The sequence below is a fragment of the Oryzias melastigma genome, linkage group LG5 (assembly GCF_002922805.2).
Source record: "Oryzias melastigma strain HK-1 linkage group LG5, ASM292280v2, whole genome shotgun sequence".
Taxonomy (NCBI): domain Eukaryota; kingdom Metazoa; phylum Chordata; class Actinopteri; order Beloniformes; family Adrianichthyidae; genus Oryzias; species Oryzias melastigma.
In genome coordinates, this window is record NC_050516.1 from 19,257,798 (window position 1) to 19,280,252 (window position 22,455).

Below are 22,455 nucleotides of genomic sequence, written 5' to 3' on the forward strand. Positions count from 1 at the left end.
AATTTCTATAGAAATTAGTGTAATATTCCTGAAACTATACCTTATTTTCTCTAAGTAAATACAGTACATGACCTCTTAGGTCCAATGACCAGGGAGTAGTAATTGTAAAATCTCCCAGTAAAAATGATCTTAGTAATAAAAGGGAGCGAAAGGCTCCAATTCCTGCCTGATGTTAACCCAGAGGGGGTTTCCTTTGGAATATGCCACACTAAATGATGGCTCCAATGGTATCAGACTATTCAAAAATAGAATTTTGGAAAAAAAAAAAAAAAAACAGAAGCCATATTGCTCATAGCAACATGCAAAATCTGGATTTTCTTTTATTCTTTTGAATTAACCTGAGAAACGAAAAAAAAAAAAAAAGTTTTTGCTTTTAGGCACACTCTTGCCAGAGTTTTAGAAAAGAATTTGCAAAGGATCTTCCACTTTTTAGTGCTGTTACATAGTCATTTCTTACAATTACCCAATGTTTGAAGTTTCTTTTACTGTTTGAAGTATTAAGATGTTCTAACATGGTGAGCATACTTTGAATAGTTTCCATTTGCAGAAAGAATATCGTCCATAAAAAACAAAACAAAAAGAAGGAGCTTTAGTAGATTTCTACAGCTATATTTATTTTACAAAATGTAATGTATTTTTGCAGCAAGCATTTACTGGTGCAGCTTGTGTTAAGAAAATATTCATGCGTCCCTCAGGGGCCTGACTTTGGCTATGTGACACGGGAGCCTCAAAGTGAAGAGGTGAGCACTATGGACTCGTTTGGTAATCTGGAGGTGAGCCCTCCTGTCACTGTGAACGGGAAAAATTACCCTCTGGGCAGAATCATCATCGGGGTCGCTTTCCCTACGTGAGTAACACATTCCTGAATGTAATAAATAAATGAATAGTCATGCATACTCATGTTTTTTTTTTATGTTAGGGCTAAATATGGACGGAACATGACCAAAGTGGTTCAGGACTTCCTGTGGGCTCAGAGGGTCCAAAAGCCCATCGCCTTGTTTTCTGACTGGCTTGTTGTTGGACATGTAGACGAGTTCATGACTTTTGTACCTGCACCTGACAGAAAGGTAAGTAGTCTGGTTGAAGACAGAACAGTTCAAACTGTGACGTAAAGGTGAGCAAAAAGAGAAACATAGAAAATAGAAGAATCTGTAGCCTGTTAGATCTTTGTGTTCTGACAGAAAAGCTGACAATGACATGAAAAATTGTGGAGCACTGCTGCAGACTATTTTAATAAATAAATCAAGGGATACAACATTTTTCAGGATGTTCTTTTAAGAAAAATCATAATTTCAAAACATGGATACTCCACTTTCCTAACAATTATCCTTTCAACGTTCCAATAAAAGTTGCAAAAATATGTAATTTTTTTAATTCCTTTCATAAAATTTGGATGGATTTTTTGCCTTTCAGTTAAATCCATAAAGCAAGTCTCCCTTCAGAATCCTGACCACGCCCCCATTCCACACACAGTTATCCATAGTTTCCTATGTTGAGTCATTAGGAGATGTTGATGTTGTACTGAAGGCATTTGCACTTTTTTACATTGATAGATTTGGTAAAATTGTCTAATATGATGTTGCTTATTAGTATAATCCATTGACTGAAAAATTTACATTTTTCTCTTCCTTTTCATCTGTCACTGAGCTTATACGTCTCTGGATATTACAGCACAAGTGTTTTCTTTGGTTCTTTTAGGGCTTCCGACTGCTGCTGGCGAGCCCAGATGCAGGCTACAAATTATTCAGAGACTTAAAGAGCAACGGACACGGACAAGCCAGGATGTTTGATGGTACCGTCCTCACTCTCATAGTATTTTATGGAAAATTATTCAGGCAAATCTCAGCAATGGTGAAATGTATGAGACACTTAAAACAATTCTTCCAACAGGGTTGCCTGAAGAGCAACAAATAACAGTGGATGAACTCCTTAGTGATCACACTTTGCAAACTCAAAATGACTACGTTCAGGTAATGACATAACTTAATCGTGGAGAATAAATTAATAATTTTGGTTTGTACTTGTTGGAATTATGACACCAAATTACATCTTTCATACATTGAAACACAGCTGCAAAATGAAAAGCTTTTGTTTGCTAGATTTGCACCACTTCAACATTTCTTGTGAGTACATATGCTAGTATCAGATGGCGACAGTCCATTGTGAACACCACGTGCTAAAAGTGTGTTCAAGAATAACAGACCCGGTGTGTATGTAACACAAAAGCAAAGACTGACAATAGCTACTGTATGTCCGAATACACCCCCAACTCACTATATTGACTATATAGTGTTTGCCATTTTCTAGTGCTGTCAGAATCTACTAATTCCAAAATCAAGTGCACTAGGAATCTCCCAGAAGAATTTGCGAAAAACTAGCATGTCAATGCTCACTACATTCTCAAATATTGACCACAATGCATTGCGGTCGAACAATTTTAAATAAAAAAAAATGTTTAAATGTAATTATTTAAATAAACCATCCACATTTTAACCATCAGAACACAATTGAGTCATTGATAAACGTTGTAAAATGTTCACATTTATTCAATTTTGACTTTGGGAAATCAGTGAAGTCATATCCGGCGTTTAGAAAGACAAAAGAAAAGTAGTGAGCATTGTGTCCGAATTGCCTTTAAAATACTACAGTTGGGGATTAGGGTGGGAATTCAGACATAATAATGAAGTCCTTTACAGTTTGTTTTCTTTGTTCTGATCAAAAATGTTCCTTACAACTCTCACTAACCTACTAGGTTGCATTCTTAATCATATAGAGCAGTGTTTCACTCACTCACTCTTCTAGAGCTGCATTGACTGGAACAGAGATGTCCTAAAGAAGGAGCTGGGCCTGGATGATGAAGACATCATTGACCTGCCAATACTCTTCAAGTTGGAGCCAGAAGATGAGTTCAGAGCGGGGGCGTTGTATCCTGACATGGTTTGTTTGGAAAGATTTCTCACATTTGGGCTTGTCCTGTTTTTTTTCTTCAATTCATGGGTTATTTCTCTCTGCATTTATTCACCAATCAACAGAAGCCATATACTGATGTTTTGTTTTATTGAATCTGTTTCCAGGTCAACATGATTGTTCTGGGGAAAAACCTGGGCATCCCCAAACCGTTCGGCCCTAAAGTGAACGGACGCTGCGCCCTGGAGGCAGAGATGTGCTCTCTGATGGGGGGCCTGGGCCTCACCTGCACGTTCATTGACGACTACTACTCTTACCATAAAAAGCTTGGAGAGGTGCACTGCGGCTCCAACGTCCGCAGAAAACCCTTTGACTTCCAGTGGTGGAATATGGAGCTTTAAAAGATGAAAAGGAAATGGATGCTTTATAAATTCTGTCTTGCAGCGCTCCAATTTGCTATGTCCAGCATGTCTCCTTAATTTTTTTTTTAATCTTCTGAATTTTTCTGCCCCCAAAGTGGTATTTTTCCTTTCAAAATAAGTTTTTATCTGTAACAGTTTCTTAAAACCTATAGATGTTAAAGGAAACTAACATCTTTTTAGCTTAAAATAAACTGCCAGTGACTTCATCTTGGTGTGTAAGTTTTGTAATTAAATATTATTCACTTTATTTACAATCAAAATAGAGAGCAATATTTACAAACATCTCAAAAATAAAGGACCAAAGCAAATATTTGACAACAAAAAAGAATACAATCCTTTGTATTGAGCATAAAGATCTGTTCTCAGGGTTAAATGTTGGCTGTACTATACAGTGCTAAATAAAGACTGGCTTCACAGTGTTGTGCAGTAACAGGAAAGAGCCACAAGAGGGCAGACTTCTTCCACTCAATGCTTAGGACAGTACAACAAGAAAACAGTTTTTCCTTATAAAGACTTTAAAGCTATTGAAATGATACTGAATGCACTATAATGGTTAAGAATACATTAGTGATGGGATTTCAAGAACTCATTGTTCATCATGCAATGTTTGTTTACCAGTCAAATTACTGTTTTTGACATTCCTAAACCAAAAACAAATGCTGACATTGTACTAAATCAAAAGTTATTGAGAGATTTACCATTCCTCCAAAATGCACATGTCAGATGACTCAACATGTTAATGATAAAAAGGAGTGATCTATTGTCAGAGTGGTGTACTATAATAATAATAATAATAAACTCATACTTATCTTATGTCAGAGGCAACGTTTATAAAGTATGATAGCAAGTATACTGTATCAAGATCTTTTTTCTTTTACATAGATGCATTTTATTTTGAAAGGCACTGCCAAAAGTGAAATAATAGAGACATAACGGTGTTATAATTAAATTAGTATTCATATTTATGAGCTGCATTTTAGAAATGAATAACTTAATGGACACAAAAGTATAAATAAAGCATGTTTAAGAAGAAAATGAAAATGGCGTTTGGAGAATTGCCTTTTTTATTTTATTTAAGAGGCAAGTAATGCAGTACATTGTGAAAATGACAGCATTTGCAGATTGACTTCTTTTTTTTTAATTATGAGTCACAAACGCCTCCAAAGGCCTGGCTCCTCCTCCTTCAAATGAAAAGTATAAAAGAATTTCCAAGAACCGCTTCACCTCATTGTCTGCCTAAGGTACCGAGAACTCCACCATGTTTGAACAAGTAAATAAAGCCGCACCAGAAAATACCGTACCGGAGTATCAGCGGACATGTCGTCTGGACATCAACAACCCGCAGCATGTCCTGTATGTTGTTGGCACTTCTTTGGATGTGAGCATCTACAGGTAAAGATGCGTTCAGCTGCTGGATGAAGCCGATAGAAGGGCTTGATAGCTTCAGATGAATTCCCTGAGCTTTTAACTTTTAAAAATGTGAATTATTTTAAATGTGATGATTGATCACGTGACACACGGGAGGCACTGACCGCTGACTGACCAATCAGAGAGCAGATGAGAGACCGGTCCTCCACCTGTCCGTGGGTCGTTCTATTCCCGAGAAAAGAACAGACTTTTCCTTCGGGGTTACGTGAGGACTACTGTCAGAACTCCCACCTGGAGTTTTGTGATAAATCTTCATGTGTTTTCTGTGTGGTTGACACCGATATTAGACAAGCTTCAACAGGAGCACGCCCTCCTAAATTCAGGAGAGGAATGTACCATTATGAGATACTGGATAGGGTACTAAAAGTTATGATTTACTATGTGTCTATGGTTATGATGGCGTAGTAAAATGTTCACATCATCTACATAAAGTTGAATACATGTATTTTTAAACTCTTGTGTTTATTTGTTCGTGGAGTGATCCCTTATTTTTTTTGTCTCAAGGCATTTATGAAATTGCAGTTAATGCAACATGAATCACTCCTAGTGTTTTTTTGTTTTTTGTTTTTTTGTTTTTTTTTGTGGACAGTTTCATAATAGTTTAATTTCAGCTATCTAACCCTATTGTAGATTACAATAATTACTGGTTTATGAACCAGTGGCGTAATCTAGAAAATCCTAGAGGGTATACTCTGATTTTCCCTCCATGCTTCATACTCTTATTTTTATTTTATTGATGTAACAAGACTGAAAAAAGGGAAAGTATGCGACAGTCATTCAAGTTTTGCCTCTGAAAATAACAAAAGGAGGTTGAAGTTTAGCATAAACCTGCATATAAGCAAAGATAAATATCAGAATCCAGAATCTAAACTGAAAAGACAAAGCTGTCATGAAAAGATTTAGTGGTTATAGACAGTTTTATATTGGATACCAATCATCATAGAGTAACATTGCTGTATGTATACGAAAAAGGAGTTAACTTAATTTTTCTGAATGACTTTACATGTGACCATTGGCCAAAACATTTAAATTAATTTGATGGTCACATTTGATAAAACCAGGGCCTGAAATTAATTTTGTTAAATGGAGGGATTCTCTCTTTACTTGCTTCTCATGTGAGGATTTCTACACTTTGAGGTGAATATTACTTGTGAGTTTGGCTACAGATCTGCCCAACTCTTACCACAGAATAATACACAGCTTTAATTTGATGTATTATTCTCCCCTCTGTACGGTCATAATGATGAATGTGTTTCTTGAGTCTAACAGTCAGGGTTAAAAGGGAAATAGTATTTGTCAACATGGAACATGTTTGAAGGACAAAAAAAAATGTATGTTTTTGTTTTTTGCCCTGTTTCAACTTTGAGCCCCTGCCCCTCAAAAATTTTGTGCACATCCCTGTGTTTCAGCATGAGAAATAGAGGTGTGGCGTGAGAACGAGAGAAATCAATCAAATGCACGCGCCTCATGGCCAATGCGTGAGAGTTGGCAGCCCAGTATTTATCATAAAAAAAAAAAAAACTAAAAAAAAACTGATGCGTGTCACGGCACATTTTTAGTGGTTATACAGAATTTCGAGAAGTTTTCTAGTGAGTATACTGCATATACCTGAGTATCACGTAGACTATACCACTGGTCTAAACAAGTTCATAAAAACTGAATTCAGTTCGATTTGTTGGTATTAAAACAAAGGCCACAACTTTGTACAATAATCCCAAGTGACAGCATATTTAAATTAAAAAATAGTGGGCCTACAATGGATCCTTGGGGAGCCCCACAATTGATTTCATGGACTCTTGAAGAGCATGGATCCATATTTGCAAAAAAAAAAAAAAAAGATCTGTCTGGTAGACGTTTTATCTGCAAAAACGTACACTTTCACAAATAAAATATCAGTTCTTTAAAGGCTACTATTTCAAGATATCATGCTGTGTGCTGTGTTGCCCAATATTTGCGTGTAGAAACAGTGACCTGTCTCAAACTTCAAAGACATAGTTTAAAACAGGAAGACACTTTTAAGGAACAGTTGCTAAACTTCAAACGCAATATGATTAGGACATGACTTGTTAAAGTGGCACACACATCTTTCATTTGAAAAGAAAACCAAAAAAATGTAATTGATATTTTTCCAATATGGAATTTTAAGATTATTTTGAATAAACATGTTTTTGTGTGTTGTTTAAGTGTGTGAATTACCTGACTGTCAAAAAAATGCAACAATTTAGCAACTTATGAAAATGTACTCAAACAAAAGAGAATCTGTGGTATTAGTAAGGCAAGATGCTGGTGAAATTACCTCACACTTCCCCCTCTATCTCTGTGGGGAGGAGACGTTTGTCATCTCTCATCCTGGAGGAAAATGTTTGTCCCATTGCTGTGGAGATGTGTGATTTTTGCTGGTTTAAAAATCTCATCTAAATAGTTTGCTTAATTGAGATCTGATGACACACCAATTTTTTCTATTGTATTATTGGATGCTTCCTGACACCATCACACTGCTTTAACAATAGATTATTATTATGTTTTTTTTATTTTATTTTTTTTATCAAAAGCTGCAAACTAACGAAAGAATAATTTTCTTCTGATTGACAGGAGTGCCCCTCCCGGCTCAAAATCCTTTTCTGTAAAATGCACTTCCCAGGTTAATTACAGCTTTAGCCCACCGACTCTGGAAACATCCCATCACTCTCACATTCCTCTTGACAACAACACCACTCTTCTCATCAGCATGGACCGTGCTAGTGAATTTGAAAATGATTCCAAGGTGAGTTTGATAGACGTCTATGTTTAAATCACTGAGAAAAGTTTTATTTTCACATATATAGATGTCCAAAATATATATTTTAGATCATTCCAACTTTTCTGTCAACTTCCCTCACAACTTATCTGATTCAACTAATCAGAATTTGAGTTAGACTCTGTAGCTTCATGAAGGCTAAAGATGACATGATCGCCTCTGATTGGATGGTCAAAACGAATCTCTTCCCTACTTCCGGCCGTGGGCAATCCCTGCACTTAATTTTAGTTTGAGTTACTTGCTGTTCTGCAGTTAACAATAGAAGAAGGGTTAAAAAAAGGTGATTTAGCTGCAGATTAAATGCTGATGGTGTGTAACAAATGCTTTTATTTCTACTAAGGTACATTTGTGCTAAGGTTATCTATGAAAGAAAACTGATGTAATTTGGACGTTGTGTCCAAATTACATCAATCTGAACAGAAAATAAACAACCCTAACTGACAAGTTAAATAAATCAGTAAAACAAAAAAAAGGTGTGGTATTTTTCTGGGACCTTTTATTTTTATTTTTTTGGAACTCCTATTTTTTCGGTTGAATGAGTTGCATGCAAAATATTTCAGTCAACTCAGCAGTTTTTGAATCTTGTCCTAGGAGAAAATGATAGATCATTGTTGGATGACTACCTGGATTAGATCTTTTTTACATGGCAAATTTAGGAGCAATCTCATGGTTTAAAGGATTCAATTCTAATTACAACAAAGAAAAAAAATCATAATTTAAGATTGTTGAACAGTTTTCTTCACTAAAGAGCTCAAGTCAATCCATCCATCCTTGCAGTCATTAGTGGGTCACCTTTGGTTTGATTTGACACAAAACCAGTTAAAATTTAATGATCTTTGTTTGAAATATTCAGCCATTTCTAAGATGCGTTCAGGTTGGGATTCTAAAAGAAAGAAAACATTTCAACAGTGTGTTGTACATAAAATCAATTTGCTTTTGTCCTAAATAGCTGTCTGTGCGCTACTACAACGAGAACAAAAACGCTATAGGAGTAGCAGTTCTGCACCTAACAGGTGTTGGTAAGTTTGTCATTGCAAATATAAAAATGTGAGCTAAAAAGTTTACATTTTCTATACAGTATGTGAGGTAATTCAAAAGCTTAGTGTGATTATTAATCTGTATGTGTCATACAGAGATTTTTCTGGATGTGGATGCTGACAGAGATGGTATTGTGGAGGAAAACAACCCCAATAAGGTTAGTGGTAAATATTGAACATGGCTTGGTTTGACAAAAAAAAAGATAAAGATTTTGTTCTTGCTGCCAGACTTTAAACACAGCATGTCTCTGAAAGCTTTAAAAAGCAGCAGTTTTGCACAGTCAAGTTGGAGTAGGACTAATTTCAGGTTTTGTCCACATCTTTTCTCTGAAAAAAGTTCCACTTTTGGTTTTTCTCTTAAAATTTACCAAAAAACAGAGTTCAAGTATTGTATTATTAAATTCTAAATAAATAAACAAATAAACCTCGATTGATTTTCCTTTTGAACATGACAAACAATTTATAAAATCTTTTCGATATATTTAAATCTGTCAGGGATCATGGAAGTGGGGTCCTGATGGGTATGGAGCTATCCTTTTGGTCAACTGTGACTCAGAGTCAACCAGATCAAAAAGGCCAGACCTCTTACGGAGCCGCATCTCAAATATGTCAGGTGAGCTCACTTTAGGGTATCTTATAGGAACTCTAGTTTTCAATATATTTATCAGTATGATGCGAAGAAAACAAAATATCTAGGTAGAAAGGTTACCTAGTTTAGGCCCTGCGACGGACTGGCGACCTGTCCAGGGTGTACCCCGCCTTCGCCCTTCAGTAGCCGGGATAGGCTCCGGCACCCCGCGACCCCGAAAGGGAAGAAGCGGTCAAGAAGATGGATGGATGGATGGTTACCTAGTTTATGTAGTGTGGCCCATTAAAGAAAAGAGAGAAAAAAGTTATAAAAAAGAGTGATAGCTTGCTTTTAGACTCAAAGAAATTTCTTAAATAGAAAATGTGATATTTTGCGACTACACTAAATGAAATGGGCTAAGGCACGCTATTTGTTGCATCTGTCTTTTCTGCTTGATTACCTACATATGGTTACATTGCATGTGAGGAACTTGCTTTTCATGCAGATCTTAAGGACATGTCACCCATGAAGCTGCGAACCAGAGGTCCTTCTCATCTCCCAGAGGGCTACAAACTGATGATGCACATCTGTCTAGGAGATTCAGAGAAAATCCGTGTCTTTAGATCCATATCTAGCGACAAAAGAGGTAAAACCGCAGATGAGTTTGAGTATAAAAGCATTTCCAGTGAGAACTAGAAAAAACTTGCACCAATTTTGTGTAATTGCTAAAAAAGCTGCAACATAAAACTTGTCTTTTTCAGGAAACAGCAGCACTGTGAAAAACCTTCCACTAGTTCTGGGCCCTAAGGTCCTTTCTCAGGAGGTGCCTTACCCTGGAGACAACGCAGAGATGGATTTCCATGTGGAAGGCCTGGAGTTTCCTGACGCAGACTTTGATGGACTCGTCACCATTAATCTCAGTCTGCTAAAGCCACTTAGTGATGTAAGATCTTTTTTAAATCACAGCTGCACACATCCTTATTTAATCTAATCTCTTGGTATTTATTTAAGAAAAAGTTTGTAAAAATCTGGCCATTTTTCATTGAAGATAATAGACATGCACTTAAATCAGAGTACATTTTTTGTGCTTTTCAGATCATTTTATTATTGATCATTTTGCACTCTTCCCAATAATCGTTCTTATTCGTACTGAATTCAATTATTTACTGAAAAGTCCCATTAATTTTTTTTTTCTAATTGTTTTTCTTTTATGTTTTAACAGGGGGTTCCATGCTCGATCATGTTGCCTTCTTCCTAATAATCCAGAATTTTCCTCACGGAAAAGTGCCATTATATGTTTTTAGTCAAACTACTTTTTAACAAAAGAATGGGATGAAGTCCGTTTTTTGAGTGTTTATAGTTTTATGTTTTAACAGGGGCTTCCTGAGACCCCCATTTTCACAGACACAGTGATATTCAGAGTGGCCCCATGGATCATGACACCCAACACCCTCCAACCTGAGGAGGTGTTTGTCTGCCGGTAAGAGCAGACTTGTGAATAATTAATGTAACGCTAGATGTCAGAAACTAACTTATATTGACAGGTTATTAAAAAACTGATGAGTGTCATATTTCCACAAATATTGTCTGTTTGTGTAAAACAAGAAGATCAAAAAGATGCTAGTGCACTCTAGTAACATTTCAGCCCATAAAATAACATGCTCACGAAGAAGGATTTTTACACAAGAAACAGCAAAAAAGGACTGCATGTTGATTGTAGATGTAGTTTTGTCAAAGCATAATTCTGAAACTTCCCATCCCCGCTAGACAGGTAGCTACCTGTCTCCAGTGGAGTGGCGGTGCTTGGACCAAAAATTAGATAGGTGCAATAAACAGAGAGCAAAAGAAAGAGTTGTGAAAGGGCTTATATTAGAGAAGCTCATGACACAACTTGTTTCTGCTCCCTGTTCAATTCCTAGAAACACTTGAATGCAGCACAGCAGCTTCTTCAAATTGTCCATGTGGTTTCTTTTAAAGTCATATCGTTCAAACAAAAGAAGTGCTAAAATCTCACTATAGTTTAAGCTGTATTTTGTCATATTCTTGTTGAGGCATGGAAGTGTCAAGGGGAGATGGCAGTGGAGTTTTTGTTCAACAGGATCTAAGGTGGTTCGACAATTCCAGAGGAATGGAGAAGTGGGACGGTGCTTTTTTTTTAAAGAAAAAGAGAGATGTACAGAGTTGTAGTAACTACTGAGGAATAAAGCAATGAGCCATAAAATGAAGGTGTGGGAAAGAGTAGTTGAAGTTAGCAGAAGTGAACATTTGTGGGTTTCATGCCAAGACAGAGCACTACTGATGCAACATTTGCTTTGAGGATGTTGATAGAGAAGTACAGAGAAGGTCAGAGAGAGCTCCACTGTGTCTTTGTAGATCTGGAGAAAGCTTATGACAGAGTGCCCAGAGAGGAACTATGGGTCAGACAGGCATCATCACCATGGACTATAATGTTTGCAGATGATGCCGTGGTATGTAGCAAGAGAAGGGAACAGGTGGAGGAGAACCTGGAGAGGTGCTGGTTTTCCTTGGTAAGGAGAAGAGATTAAAGAAGGTGGAGGATTTGAAGTATCTAGGGTCAACAGTAAAGAGTAATGGAGAGTGTGGGAAAGAAGGGAATGCAGGCAGATTGGAATGAAAAGTGTCGGGTGTGATAGAAGAGTTTCAGCTCAAATGAAATGAAATGATTAGAAAACTGTGGTGAGACCAGCCATGTTGTTCAGCCTAGAGACACTGAAGAAAAGACAGGAAGCAGAGCTGGAGGTAGCAGAGATGAAGATGCTGAGGTTCTCTTTGGGAGTGACCAGGATGGATAGGATCAGGAATGAATACATCAGGATTCAAACCCCTGTGTCTGTGTGCAACAACACATACACATCTTTTTAATTTTTAATTAAAAAGGTGTTCTAAAAATTCACTGAACTAATGTGCTAGAAAACTGTACAACAATTAAAAGGGATGATCTGTTTTTAATGAAAACTGCCTGTCTGACTGTTTTGTTAGCACAACTGATAACCACCAGTTCCTGAAAGAGATTAAAACCCTCGTTGCAAAGAGCGGCTTCAAGCTGATGATTTGCAACCCTGTCATGAACAGAGGAGACCGCTGGATCCAAGTAAGAACACTTTCACTGTTAAAGTTTGTCTTACAGATTTTGGTGCATTAAAAAAAACATCTGAAAGTGTTTGTTGTGTTTGAATCTTCCATTTTCTTTTTTAAATTGTGTCATGATGATTTTTGTGAAACTAAACCTGCAGTAATACAGCGATTAGTTTTTCATCTTGAAACTAACCAGTGACTGAATCAGGAACTCCCTGGATCAAGTATGATGTAAATAAAAACCTTATACAATGGTTTTACCTGAAACTGTTTGCAAACAAGGAGAAATGTACCCTCTACTAAGAACTTGGAAAAAAAGATGAGAAAAACATTTTTTTTTTTTAGGATGAAATGGAGTTTGGATACATTGATTCCCCTCATCATCGGTTTCCTGTTGTTCTGGACTCCCCAAGAGACAGGGAACTCAAAAACTTTCCATGTAAAGTACTGCTGGTAAGAAACCAATTTAGACTCTTAAGCCTCGTGTCCACTGAGCGATCTGGTACGGTATTTTGAGCGTTTCCATTGGACCCATTAAACAGTACTACCACGGGACGGTTGGGACGGAACCGTTATAGCCTCCAGTTGATGTGCAGAAAGTGAGGATGACATTAGAAAGAGCCAATATAGCGCTCATTTAAGCTAACATTTCCAACGTTCATACGCATTTGGGTTTCTTTTAACCCAAAAGTTTTTCCTCTTCATGGTGGTATTCTTCGTTGTTTGCAATCTTCTTTCAAACAACATTAAATTATACGCCATATACAAAAAGAAAAGCAAGAAAAAGACGAGCTGCTGGATGACCTCTATTACCTAAAAAAGCAGCAAAGTACTCCAATTCCTGCTTGGCATGAACCCCCAGGTAACTGGGTACAGACATCTATTGGTACGCACCTAAAACAGGGCATGTCAGTGATTGTCAGTTTAGAGAAGACACAACAGTATAATTCCACACCTGGATATATTCCCATAAACCCAGAGGAAGCAAACATACAACAGAATGCTGCACAAGTCAACTCAACAGGTGAAAGGTTAAAACTGGTTTGAGGAGTCAGGATTCTGCAGACATTCCGTTCTTTCCAGAGTATAAATCGCACTTTTAGGAGAGAAGTCGGACTTTTCAGAACAAATCAATCTGAAAACAATCACATTCTCTTCTATGTTTGATTTGAACAACACTTCTGCTGCCACTGTCAGTAGCAAATACTTATATTAAGATGCAGCGCCCTCTAGTGGTTGTTAAAGGAAAAAACCTCTAAAAGACAACCAGTGTTTACTGGGAAAATAACAAATATATAAGCCTATTTGTGTCTAACAACAAAAAAAACACACACAAACATTTAAGTTGCTCCTAAATATAAGTCGCACTATGAAAAAATGCGATTTATACTCTGAAAAATACGATATATATATGTATACATATATATATATATATTTTGGCGGCTGTGGTGCAGATGTAGAGTGGTTGACCTTTAATCAGAAGATCGCAGGTTCGGTTCGCCCTGCCTGCCTATGTGTTGAAGTGTTCTTAGAGAAGACACTGAACCCCACATTGTTCCTGGTTGTTATAGATTGGCATCAGTGTTGCATGGGTGAATGGGATTGTGACTGTAAAACGCTTTGGGCCTTCTAGGAAGATAGTTAAGTGTTATATAAGTACACGCCATATACCATTTTTCCTTTGTGTACTTGCATGTTTTTCAGAAATTGAGAGAACTGAATAAGAGTTTTTACATCTTTCCAACTGTGAAGGTTCACAACCAGTCAGTGGACAAAGGAAGGTTTTTCTTGCAAGATGTTTTATTTTCCAGGTTTTTTTTTTGTGAGTTTCTTTTTTTTTGTAAAAAGTTGATCGAACTGGTACAGTGTCTTCAAACCAAAAATAACATGGGCCCAACTGAAAATATAACTAAATTAAACAAACAAAGAGGACTAAATTGAACAGACCTGACCAGACCCCCACACAGACACAATGGGGAAGCTTATATAGACAGGGGCAAACCATAATGGACACATGAGGGAGGGGAGAAACAAACCAACTACAAATTATAACAAATAAATCTAAAACTGCAAAAACAGAACAAATACAAACTAAACACATCTAACTAATCAAAATAGTTTTTAAAGAATAAACTAAATATTTTCCTTTAAAGAAACAAAAATAAAGTCCAGTAGGAGTGTTGGGAATCCCTGCAGTCTTGCCAGTGGAATGTCCCAAACTCCTCTGCTGATTGTGTTGGATGTGGATCACCTGAGGTGGAACTCAAACAAACAAAAGTAAATAAACTGCATTTTCACTTAAAATAAATCAAATGTGTGCACCCATTATCAACTTATTTTAAGCAAACAAAGTAAATGTTTTAAAGAAAATGAAAATACTAACACCTATGTGGCGGTTGGAGGCTCAACCACCACACCAACTATTCCAATTTCTTTTGGGGTCAAAAGGTTGCAGGAGCCTATCCCAGCTACTGTTAGGTGAAGGCTGAATCCAACCTGGGGAGGTCATGTGTCTTCCTCAGGGCAAATAAGTGTTTTTAAAATGACTGTTTTAAACAAATAGTCAATGTACACATTTTCTTCATAAGAACGTTCTAACATGGTGACCATATTTTGGCTTTGCAGAAAGAAAGTTGTTGATATGTAAACAGAACAAAACAAAAAGAAGGAGCTGTAGTACATTTCTACAGCCACATTTACTTTAGAAACTTATTCAAAGCTGTTCTATACTAAGTGTTATCAGGCACAGCATGTGTTAAGAAAATATCCATGCATCCCCCAGGGCCCTGACTTTGGCTATGTGACACGGGAACCTCAAAGTGAAGAAGTGGGTGATCTGGACTCGTTTGGTAATCTGGAGGTGAGCCCTCCTGTCACTGTGAACGGGAAAAATTACCCTCTGGGCAGAATCATCATCGGGGTCGCTTTCCCTACGTGAGTAACACATTCCTGAATGTAATAAATAAATGAATAGTCATGCATACTCATGTTTCTTTTTTATGTTAGGGCTAAATATGGACGAAACATGACCAAAGTGGTTCAGGACTTCCTGTGGGCTCAGAGGGTCCAAAAGCCAATCGCCTTGTTTTCTGACTGGCTTGTTGTTGGACATGTAGATGAGTTCATGACTTTTGTACCTGCACCTGACAGAAAGGTAAGTAGTCTGGTTGAAGATAGAACAGTTCAAACTGTGACGTAAAGGTGAGTAAAGAAGGAATGAAAAAAAAAAAAGCTGTAAATCATCCTGACAATGACTTCACAATACTATAGAGCACTGTTGTGAACTGTTTATAGGTCAAGGGACATAACTTGTTCCAGACTGTTCTATTAAAAATATGAATTAAAACCCTTAACCCTCCTCCATCACACATAGTTATAGTTCTCTAAGATGAGGCATTAGAGATGTATGTTGATGCTTCAATGAAGGCATTCAGTTATTTTTGGATTGATAGCTTTGTTGTAGTCATCTCACATGATCAATAGACAAATGAGCCCTTCACACCAACATGAAGGTGAAGAACCCATTGACTGAAAAAATTAGGCATTCTCATTTTTCTCTTCCTTTTCATCTGTCACTGAGCTCATACGTCTCTGGATATTACAGCACAAGTGTTTTCTTTGTTTCTTTTAGGGCTTCCGACTGCTGCTGGCGAGCCCAGATGCAGGCTACAAATTATTCAGAGAATTAAAGAACAACGGACACGGACAAGCCAGGATGTTTGATGGTACGGTCCTCACTCTCATAGTATTTTAAGAGTTGGAAATATGAATCCCAGCAATAATAAAATATATCAATAGCTATATAAAAAAAACATATCTTCCAACAGTGTTCCCAAAAGAAAAACAAACAACAGTGGATGAACTCCTTGGTAATCGTTTTTTGCAAAATCAAAATAACTACATCCAGGTAAGTACCAGAGACTTTTACACTAAAGCTGCCCATAATAGCAAAGTCTAACAATTTTGGTATTTGCATGTTCTTCATTATTATTATCAAAAAAGTTTCTTAAACTTCCCCTAACATTTTAGCTTGCATACTGTATCAGATATAGAGCAGTGTTTCACTTGTCACTCTTCTAGAGCTGCATTGACTGGAACAGAGATGTCCTAAAGAAGGAGCTGGGCCTGGATGATGAAGACATCATTGAACTGCCAATACTCTTCAAGTTGGACAAGAAACATGAGTGGAGAGCAGAGGCGTTGTATCCTGACATGGTTTGTTTGGAAAGATTTCTCTCATTTGGGCTTGTTCTGTTTTTTTTTCTTCAATTCATGAGTTATTTCTCTCTGCATTTATTCACCAATCGACAGAAGCCATATACTGATGTTTTGTTTTATCGAATCTGTTTCCAGGTCAACATGATTGTTCTGGGGAAAAACCTGGGCATCCCCAAACCGTTCGGCCCTAAAGTGAACGGACGCTGCGCCCTGGAGGCAGAGATGTGCTCTCTGATGGGGGGCCTGGGCCTCACCTGCACGTTCATTGACGACTACTACTCTTACCACAAACTTCATGGAGAGGTGCACTGCGGCTCCAACGTCCGCAGGAAACCCTTTGACTTCCAGTGGTGGAATATGGAGATTTGAAAAATGAAAAGGAAAAATGTTATTCTTAGTTGTATTAGTCACCTAATTCACCAAAATATCATATTTCCTCACAAAAAATTATAATTTTGCACTAAACATTTTTTAAATTGATTATGCCAAAAAAAAAAACATTTTTTAAACTTTCAAATAAAAGTTTTATCTTTAGCAGTTTCTAAAAACATTTACATCTTTTTAAATTCTAATAGGATTTAAGAACCTTGATTAAGGAAGCTCAAATATTTAAGGAAAAGTAGCCTACAACAGAAAGAGGGATTTTTAAGTCTAGTTTAACTGTTTTGTTTCATAATCATTGGACCATCGGCTGGATGGCTCCAGTATAGGACTGGCACTCTGGAAACCAGGATTCCTTTCTCAGGGGTGCAATTAATCCTATGTGGGTCTTTATGCAAGATCCTTCACACTACTACCTAAGTACCATTCTGGAACTCCTTGTGCCAGTCCACAGTCTGGACAAAATACAAGGCTGTGTAAGGAAGAACATTCAGTGTAAAACTTTTTGCCAAACTACTGACGGATGTGCTTGAAAGGTCAACAGCTATATCTGTAAATGACATGTTTCAAGATAAATGTTAAAAGGTTAAGTGTTGATTTACAGTACTATGCTAATTGTACTACATATTTTGCATTGTTAACAATCAAAAAAATATGATTGTTGTTCGTTTACATTACGTTTTGGAAGAGATAGTTTTCTCAATGTCACAATTTCTTATTTTTTGTTTGAAACAAGAAATTACTACATTGAAAATACAGTTTTGTACCATAATGTTACTTTGCCACTATTGAGATTCTAGTTTTAAGTGTTTTTACTCAATAGGTAATAAAATCTTAGTAACAAGCTTTAATACTTTATCGAGATAATTAAGTACCATAAGTCTTAAAATAAAAAAAAATCTCTAGGATAAAAGCTACTAAGTAAGAATATTGATCCTACTGTTAAAAAATAAGCATGTATACACTTATTTGAATACATTTGATCTAACTTAGATAATATTGCAGTGTATGATCATTTCACAAGAAATAATCTTCCAGTGATCCCATCTTGGTGTGTACGTTTTTTAATTAAATATTTTACTGACATTATATACAAAAAAGATGAAAAGAAATATTTACAAACATCTCTAAAACAAAGGGCCAAAACAAACAGTTGACAAAAAAACAGAAATACAATCATTTGGATTGAGCATAAAGAAGATTTGTTCTGGGCTGTACATAAAGACTGGTTCCACAGCGATGTGCAGTAACAACAAAGAGCCACAAGATGGCAGACTTTCTTCACTTAATCTTCTGGATGTCACAACTGGAAAGCTTAAAAAGATGTTGAAATGATAAATGCGTGCAATTATAGGTCATTTCTTGTCATAAATAGCTTAGCAATGGGATTTTCACAATATACTGTAGGTTCTACAGTTCTGTTATCATAAACTCACAAATAAAAAGTATTTGTTCAAGCAAAATAAATAAAATATATATTTTTGTGGTTTTCATAAACCAAAAACAAAGCCACACATACAAAAAAAAAAAGTTTGTAAAAATGATTTCTTTATACATAAAAGATTTACTTTGATGAAGGAAAGACAAATCTATTTCTGCTTAGTTTTACATTCAGCCATCCAGCAGCACACTGCATTTTAAATGACTTTCAATCAAAGCAGCTTTTTGTGACAAGATCAAAAAGGCAACTGCAGAGCAAGTCACAGTGTATTTCATTTCTCGAGCAACCTATTAGGTTCTTTGAAAAGGTCAGCATTTGGGAACAACGCTGGGAATTTAGTGCTTTCTCATACATATATACTTTACTAAAAAAAGTACATTTGTCTCTCTGCAAAATGTGCTCTGCATCTGGAGATGGAAGCTAGTTTTTTGGTGAAACACGAATCACAGGGACACCGAGCGTTTCACCGATGTGCAGAGAGGGATTTTGGCAAGCAGATTCACACCATGCACAGGACCTATGCTTACACACCTGTACAAAGACATCAACAGGTGGGAATAACAACAAGCGTCTGAAGACATGTCTAAACAGCACTACCGTGTCGGCAGGATTTAGGTTACATGTTGCTGGTTTTCCACTTTTGATTATCCTTTTTTTCTCTGCCAGTTTTTATTGGTTTACTTTCCTCTTCACCTGCACACGACAAAGGTGAACACCTTTCATATCTACACCTGTAACAGCCTTTGCTGAAAGCATGACAAACATCGTTAGAAAACACAACAAATATCCACTGCAAAATACCCAGAAAATAATCATCAAGAGAACACAGAGAATGACCCGACTGAAAGCCACACCGGATACGCCAAAGTTCAAACTGTACAATGTCACAGTGGGATGTGGATTTGACGTACAAAATAAGAAAAAAAAATGTATTGCAACTCCATTAAAAGCTTGATAAAATTCAAATTTCTATTGAAGTCCCGGTGTCCTGATGGTAATGGGAGGACAGTGCGATTGAGAACACCTGTTGAGAATCAACTTTCAGAGCAGATTTCTGCACTGAGACAGCAGACCAACGATGGTCTGATTACTGCAAGAGTCTGGAGCGCGCTGAGCGCTCAGAGGGTCCACTTACAGGATAGAATTGGTTACTAATGACGATGGAGGTGTTGGCCGTCATAAGCAGCAAACCAGTACCAAAAATACAATAGAGCGGTGGTAGACTTCACATGCCTTCCTTGGCTTGATCTTTGGCAGATGATGCCGCGAGTGAAGATGCTTTAATTAGACAAAAGGAGGAGCAGCTCAATGTGGATAATATTCCTTATCTGTTAATTGTTTCAGCAAAACTTACCAAAAATGGACTTCAGAGTCAGGATCAGAAGAAAGTGGCTAACAGTTCTGTAAGAAAAGAGAACATATATTGTTTGAAACTTAAACTGGACTTACAAAGATAAAGCAAAGTAGGAAATGCTGCCCTCTGGCTGTGAATCTGCTACAAAGGTTCTTCATGATGGAGGTAGATATGCAAAGATTCAAGACTAGCTGAAAACTAGGTCTAAATTTTATGCTGCAGCAGATGTAAAATTAAAGACCCACTCTGATGAAAATTGTGTTTTTTTATATATTTTTATTATTTTTTATACAAAATGAGAAAAGTACCTGAAAAACGATAAGACTATCATATAAAAAACAAAACAAAAGAACAACAGTAAGTAAAGATAAAAACAGATACAAACATATATATATATATATAATATGGGCGGAGCTGCGAGCTCTCAGCAACAGAGAAAGGAAAGTCTCACCCACAACTCGGAGGCAAATTTCTATGAACTCCTGCTGCTCTGCAGAAACAATATCGTAAAAAACAACAGGATTTTTGATTTGGCCTAAATACCGCTAACAATTTCAAAACATAATCGAAGTGGGTCTTCAGGGATATTATACAAACACTCCCTTGCTACAAAAAATTAGCTCCCACAGCATCATGTTATTTTATGCTATGAATGCAATGTGATGGCATCATTTTAAAATATCGGATTAATATGTGATTTCTTTGTTTACTATAACTATAAAGAAATAACTCCTTTTTGGGGGTAACACAAGCAGTTCTAGTTCATAAAGTTAGATATAAGAAGCATTCAAATGTTTTATTTATGAAGTTACAATTGCTGACATTCAAATATTTGGTAAAACAGTAAACTTTATCTGGGATGCTTGGAGTTAATAATAGAGATGCCATAGAACCTACAAAAGTTATTTGTTTTTCACTCAGAAGATGAAAATCACATAGGATTTTAAGTTTCAAGTTGCTTGAACTGCCTTAAAGCAAACATGTTTTTCTTTAAAAAAAAATAGTTAAAAATGCTAAAAAAGAAATTCTGAAAAAGGAATAAATATGAATAAAGTACGAATATAATAATATAAAAAATATTGTGTATTATGGTATTATTAATAAAAGATGTGTGGACTTGTGTTGTAATATATGAATGTAATGTACTCTTCATGAAAAGAGCAAATAAACAAAAAGAAAGAAAACAAAAATGTGAACTGACATTTGAGGAAAAAAATGTTTTGCACATGAAAAAAAGAACACCAACAAAAAAGTTCAAGACTGATAAAAAGAAACTGCTTGTGACTTCACTGATATTTTACTTTTCCCTTGTTATTTTTAACATTACTTACATTTTTTTAAATAAATGGCTAATGAAGTGTAGTTTTATATGAATGTATATAAAAATATAAATATTTTATTGTTTTTCAGATTAGTATAATTTAAAAAGTGTAAAAAAATCAGTGTTTTATTGCAGTTTGTCAACAAGTTTCCCCAAAATAAAACAGAAATTTGATTGTCAGAGATTATTTGAAAGAGTTCCTCCCTCTTCAGCTCCATAAGTGTCACACTTGTTACAGTTTAAGATTTTCCAACCAAAAGTCCTCTCATATTATCAGAAGCCATTTTCCTTCTGCTCAGCCAGGTACATGGAAATGAGCCGCCTCTAAAACGCACTCTTGTGTTGCTTCACTAAATATGATTGCTCATTTTCCTGCTTTGGAATCCAATTATTGCGGCGGATGCGACTATTGAAGGCTCTTAATTGTGTTTTGAATCGACTGCTGTGAAATTCGGCAAGCCATCTGGAGCCATCGCCATTTGAAGTTGTGTCATATTTTGGAGGTATGATTTGAAGCTTGTGGAACAAATGACAACTTTATCAGACCCTACTTTATTCAAAATGTGAGGAAAACAGAAGCCTATTGAGAAGTTTAAGAAAAAATATGAAATAAAACACACGTTGAAGCATATATTTTGCATATTTGTTTACAATTTTTTAATTTGTGATTGATTTGCCTCACCGATGAGAACTTCTGCTCCTGCTGGGGGCCCTCCATCTTGGTCTGACTGTCGCTCCCTTTTAGTTCTGACGTCTTCACTCCATCCGGCTGCTGCTGAAGACGAGAAGCTGCTGGGAGGAAGGGAAGAGATGTGTCGCTGTCATAAGTAATAAACTCAAGCATAAACTGCTGCAAGCAGCTCAAGGTGGAAAAGCAAGATATCCCAGAATGCCAAACGTTAATGGCTTGGAGGAAATCTTCAGCTGAAGTTGTGGGAATCGAGGTTGAAATTTAAGATTCGATATGTTTTTGATGTAATAAACGGTTGTAATTGAAAGTTGCACGGACTGAGGTGTGTTTTTGGCTCAGTGACGGCGGCGGATTTAGCTTTTCAGAGCGCTGAGGTGTTTTGGAACCAGAAGCAAAGAGCGCTGGTATCTTAGCCTGCACTCCTGAGACGCCCCCTCCCCCTTTCCCATCCCCCAATTTACCTGCAAAACTTCCTTGGCTGAATGTGCTGTCCTCCACCCCACAGCTGTACACAAAGGAATCTTTTTTGACTGGTGTGACACACGAAACACTTTCCTGTAAGAAAAATTAAGATTCAGAACTTTATTTGCTTTTGAATTTATGTCTAAAGTAATATGAACAAAAAACATGATTTATTTTAAATCTGTCAGCACTAGAATATTCTTAAATCCTTCAAGCTTTTTATTGTGAGGAGGGAACAGCACACAAGAGTCAAACATATGATTTTACTGCGATGAGGTAACGTCAATGTGTTTCCCTTAAGCAGTGAGTCACGGTTGACCTGTGTTCACCCA

At 36.6% G+C, this 22,455-nt stretch overlaps 3 protein-coding genes across 11 annotated transcripts in view; 2 read left to right on the forward strand and 1 right to left on the reverse strand.

Annotated features, from left to right (window-relative positions):
• The window catches only part of padi2 (peptidyl arginine deiminase, type II), a 14,399-nt gene extending 10,864 nt beyond the window's left edge, over nucleotides 1-3,535 (forward strand). Inside the window, exons 12-17 of the mRNA XM_024270321.2 lie at nucleotides 696-847; nucleotides 920-1,067; nucleotides 1,699-1,792; nucleotides 1,891-1,970; nucleotides 2,803-2,937; nucleotides 3,075-3,535. Coding sequence (XP_024126089.1) covers nucleotides 696-847; nucleotides 920-1,067; nucleotides 1,699-1,792; nucleotides 1,891-1,970; nucleotides 2,803-2,937; nucleotides 3,075-3,308 — 843 coding nt within the window. The 3' untranslated portion in view covers nucleotides 3,309-3,535. The remainder of the gene's footprint in view (nucleotides 1-695; nucleotides 848-919; nucleotides 1,068-1,698; nucleotides 1,793-1,890; nucleotides 1,971-2,802; nucleotides 2,938-3,074) is intronic.
• Nucleotides 3,536-4,470: 935 nt separating this feature from the next.
• On the forward strand, nucleotides 4,471-19,574 carry LOC112145212 (protein-arginine deiminase type-2). Its single transcript, XM_024270324.2, has 16 exons — nucleotides 4,471-4,721; nucleotides 7,350-7,521; nucleotides 8,504-8,573; nucleotides 8,688-8,749; nucleotides 9,087-9,204; nucleotides 9,665-9,805; nucleotides 9,921-10,102; nucleotides 10,536-10,639; nucleotides 12,160-12,271; nucleotides 12,601-12,708; nucleotides 15,038-15,189; nucleotides 15,262-15,409; nucleotides 15,887-15,980; nucleotides 16,083-16,162; nucleotides 16,336-16,470; nucleotides 16,609-19,574. The coding sequence occupies exons 1-16, from the start codon at nucleotides 4,588-4,590 to the stop codon at nucleotides 16,840-16,842; spliced, it is 2,046 nt and encodes a 681-aa protein (XP_024126092.1). The 5' UTR covers nucleotides 4,471-4,587; the 3' UTR covers nucleotides 16,843-19,574.
• Nucleotides 17,903-22,455, reverse strand: part of si:dkey-166d12.2 (rap1 GTPase-activating protein 1) — a 121,854-nt gene continuing 117,301 nt past the window's right edge. For 6 of the 9 annotated variants that reach the window (XR_002918963.2, XR_002918964.2, XR_002918959.2 and 3 more), the window contains 5 exons: nucleotides 22,123-22,216; nucleotides 21,653-21,762; nucleotides 20,101-20,139; nucleotides 19,650-19,696; nucleotides 17,903-19,573 (listed from right to left, as the gene is read on the reverse strand). Coding sequence is in view for 2 of the 9 variants with exons in the window: in XM_036211973.1 (XP_036067866.1) it covers nucleotides 19,688-19,696; nucleotides 21,653-21,762; nucleotides 22,123-22,216 (213 nt within the window). In the remaining 7 variants the exon portion in view is untranslated. The remainder of the gene's footprint in view (nucleotides 19,574-19,649; nucleotides 19,697-20,100; nucleotides 20,140-21,652; nucleotides 21,763-22,122; nucleotides 22,217-22,455) is intronic. The other 3 variants (XR_004947895.1, XM_036211974.1, XM_036211973.1) reach the window with 3 other exon arrangements.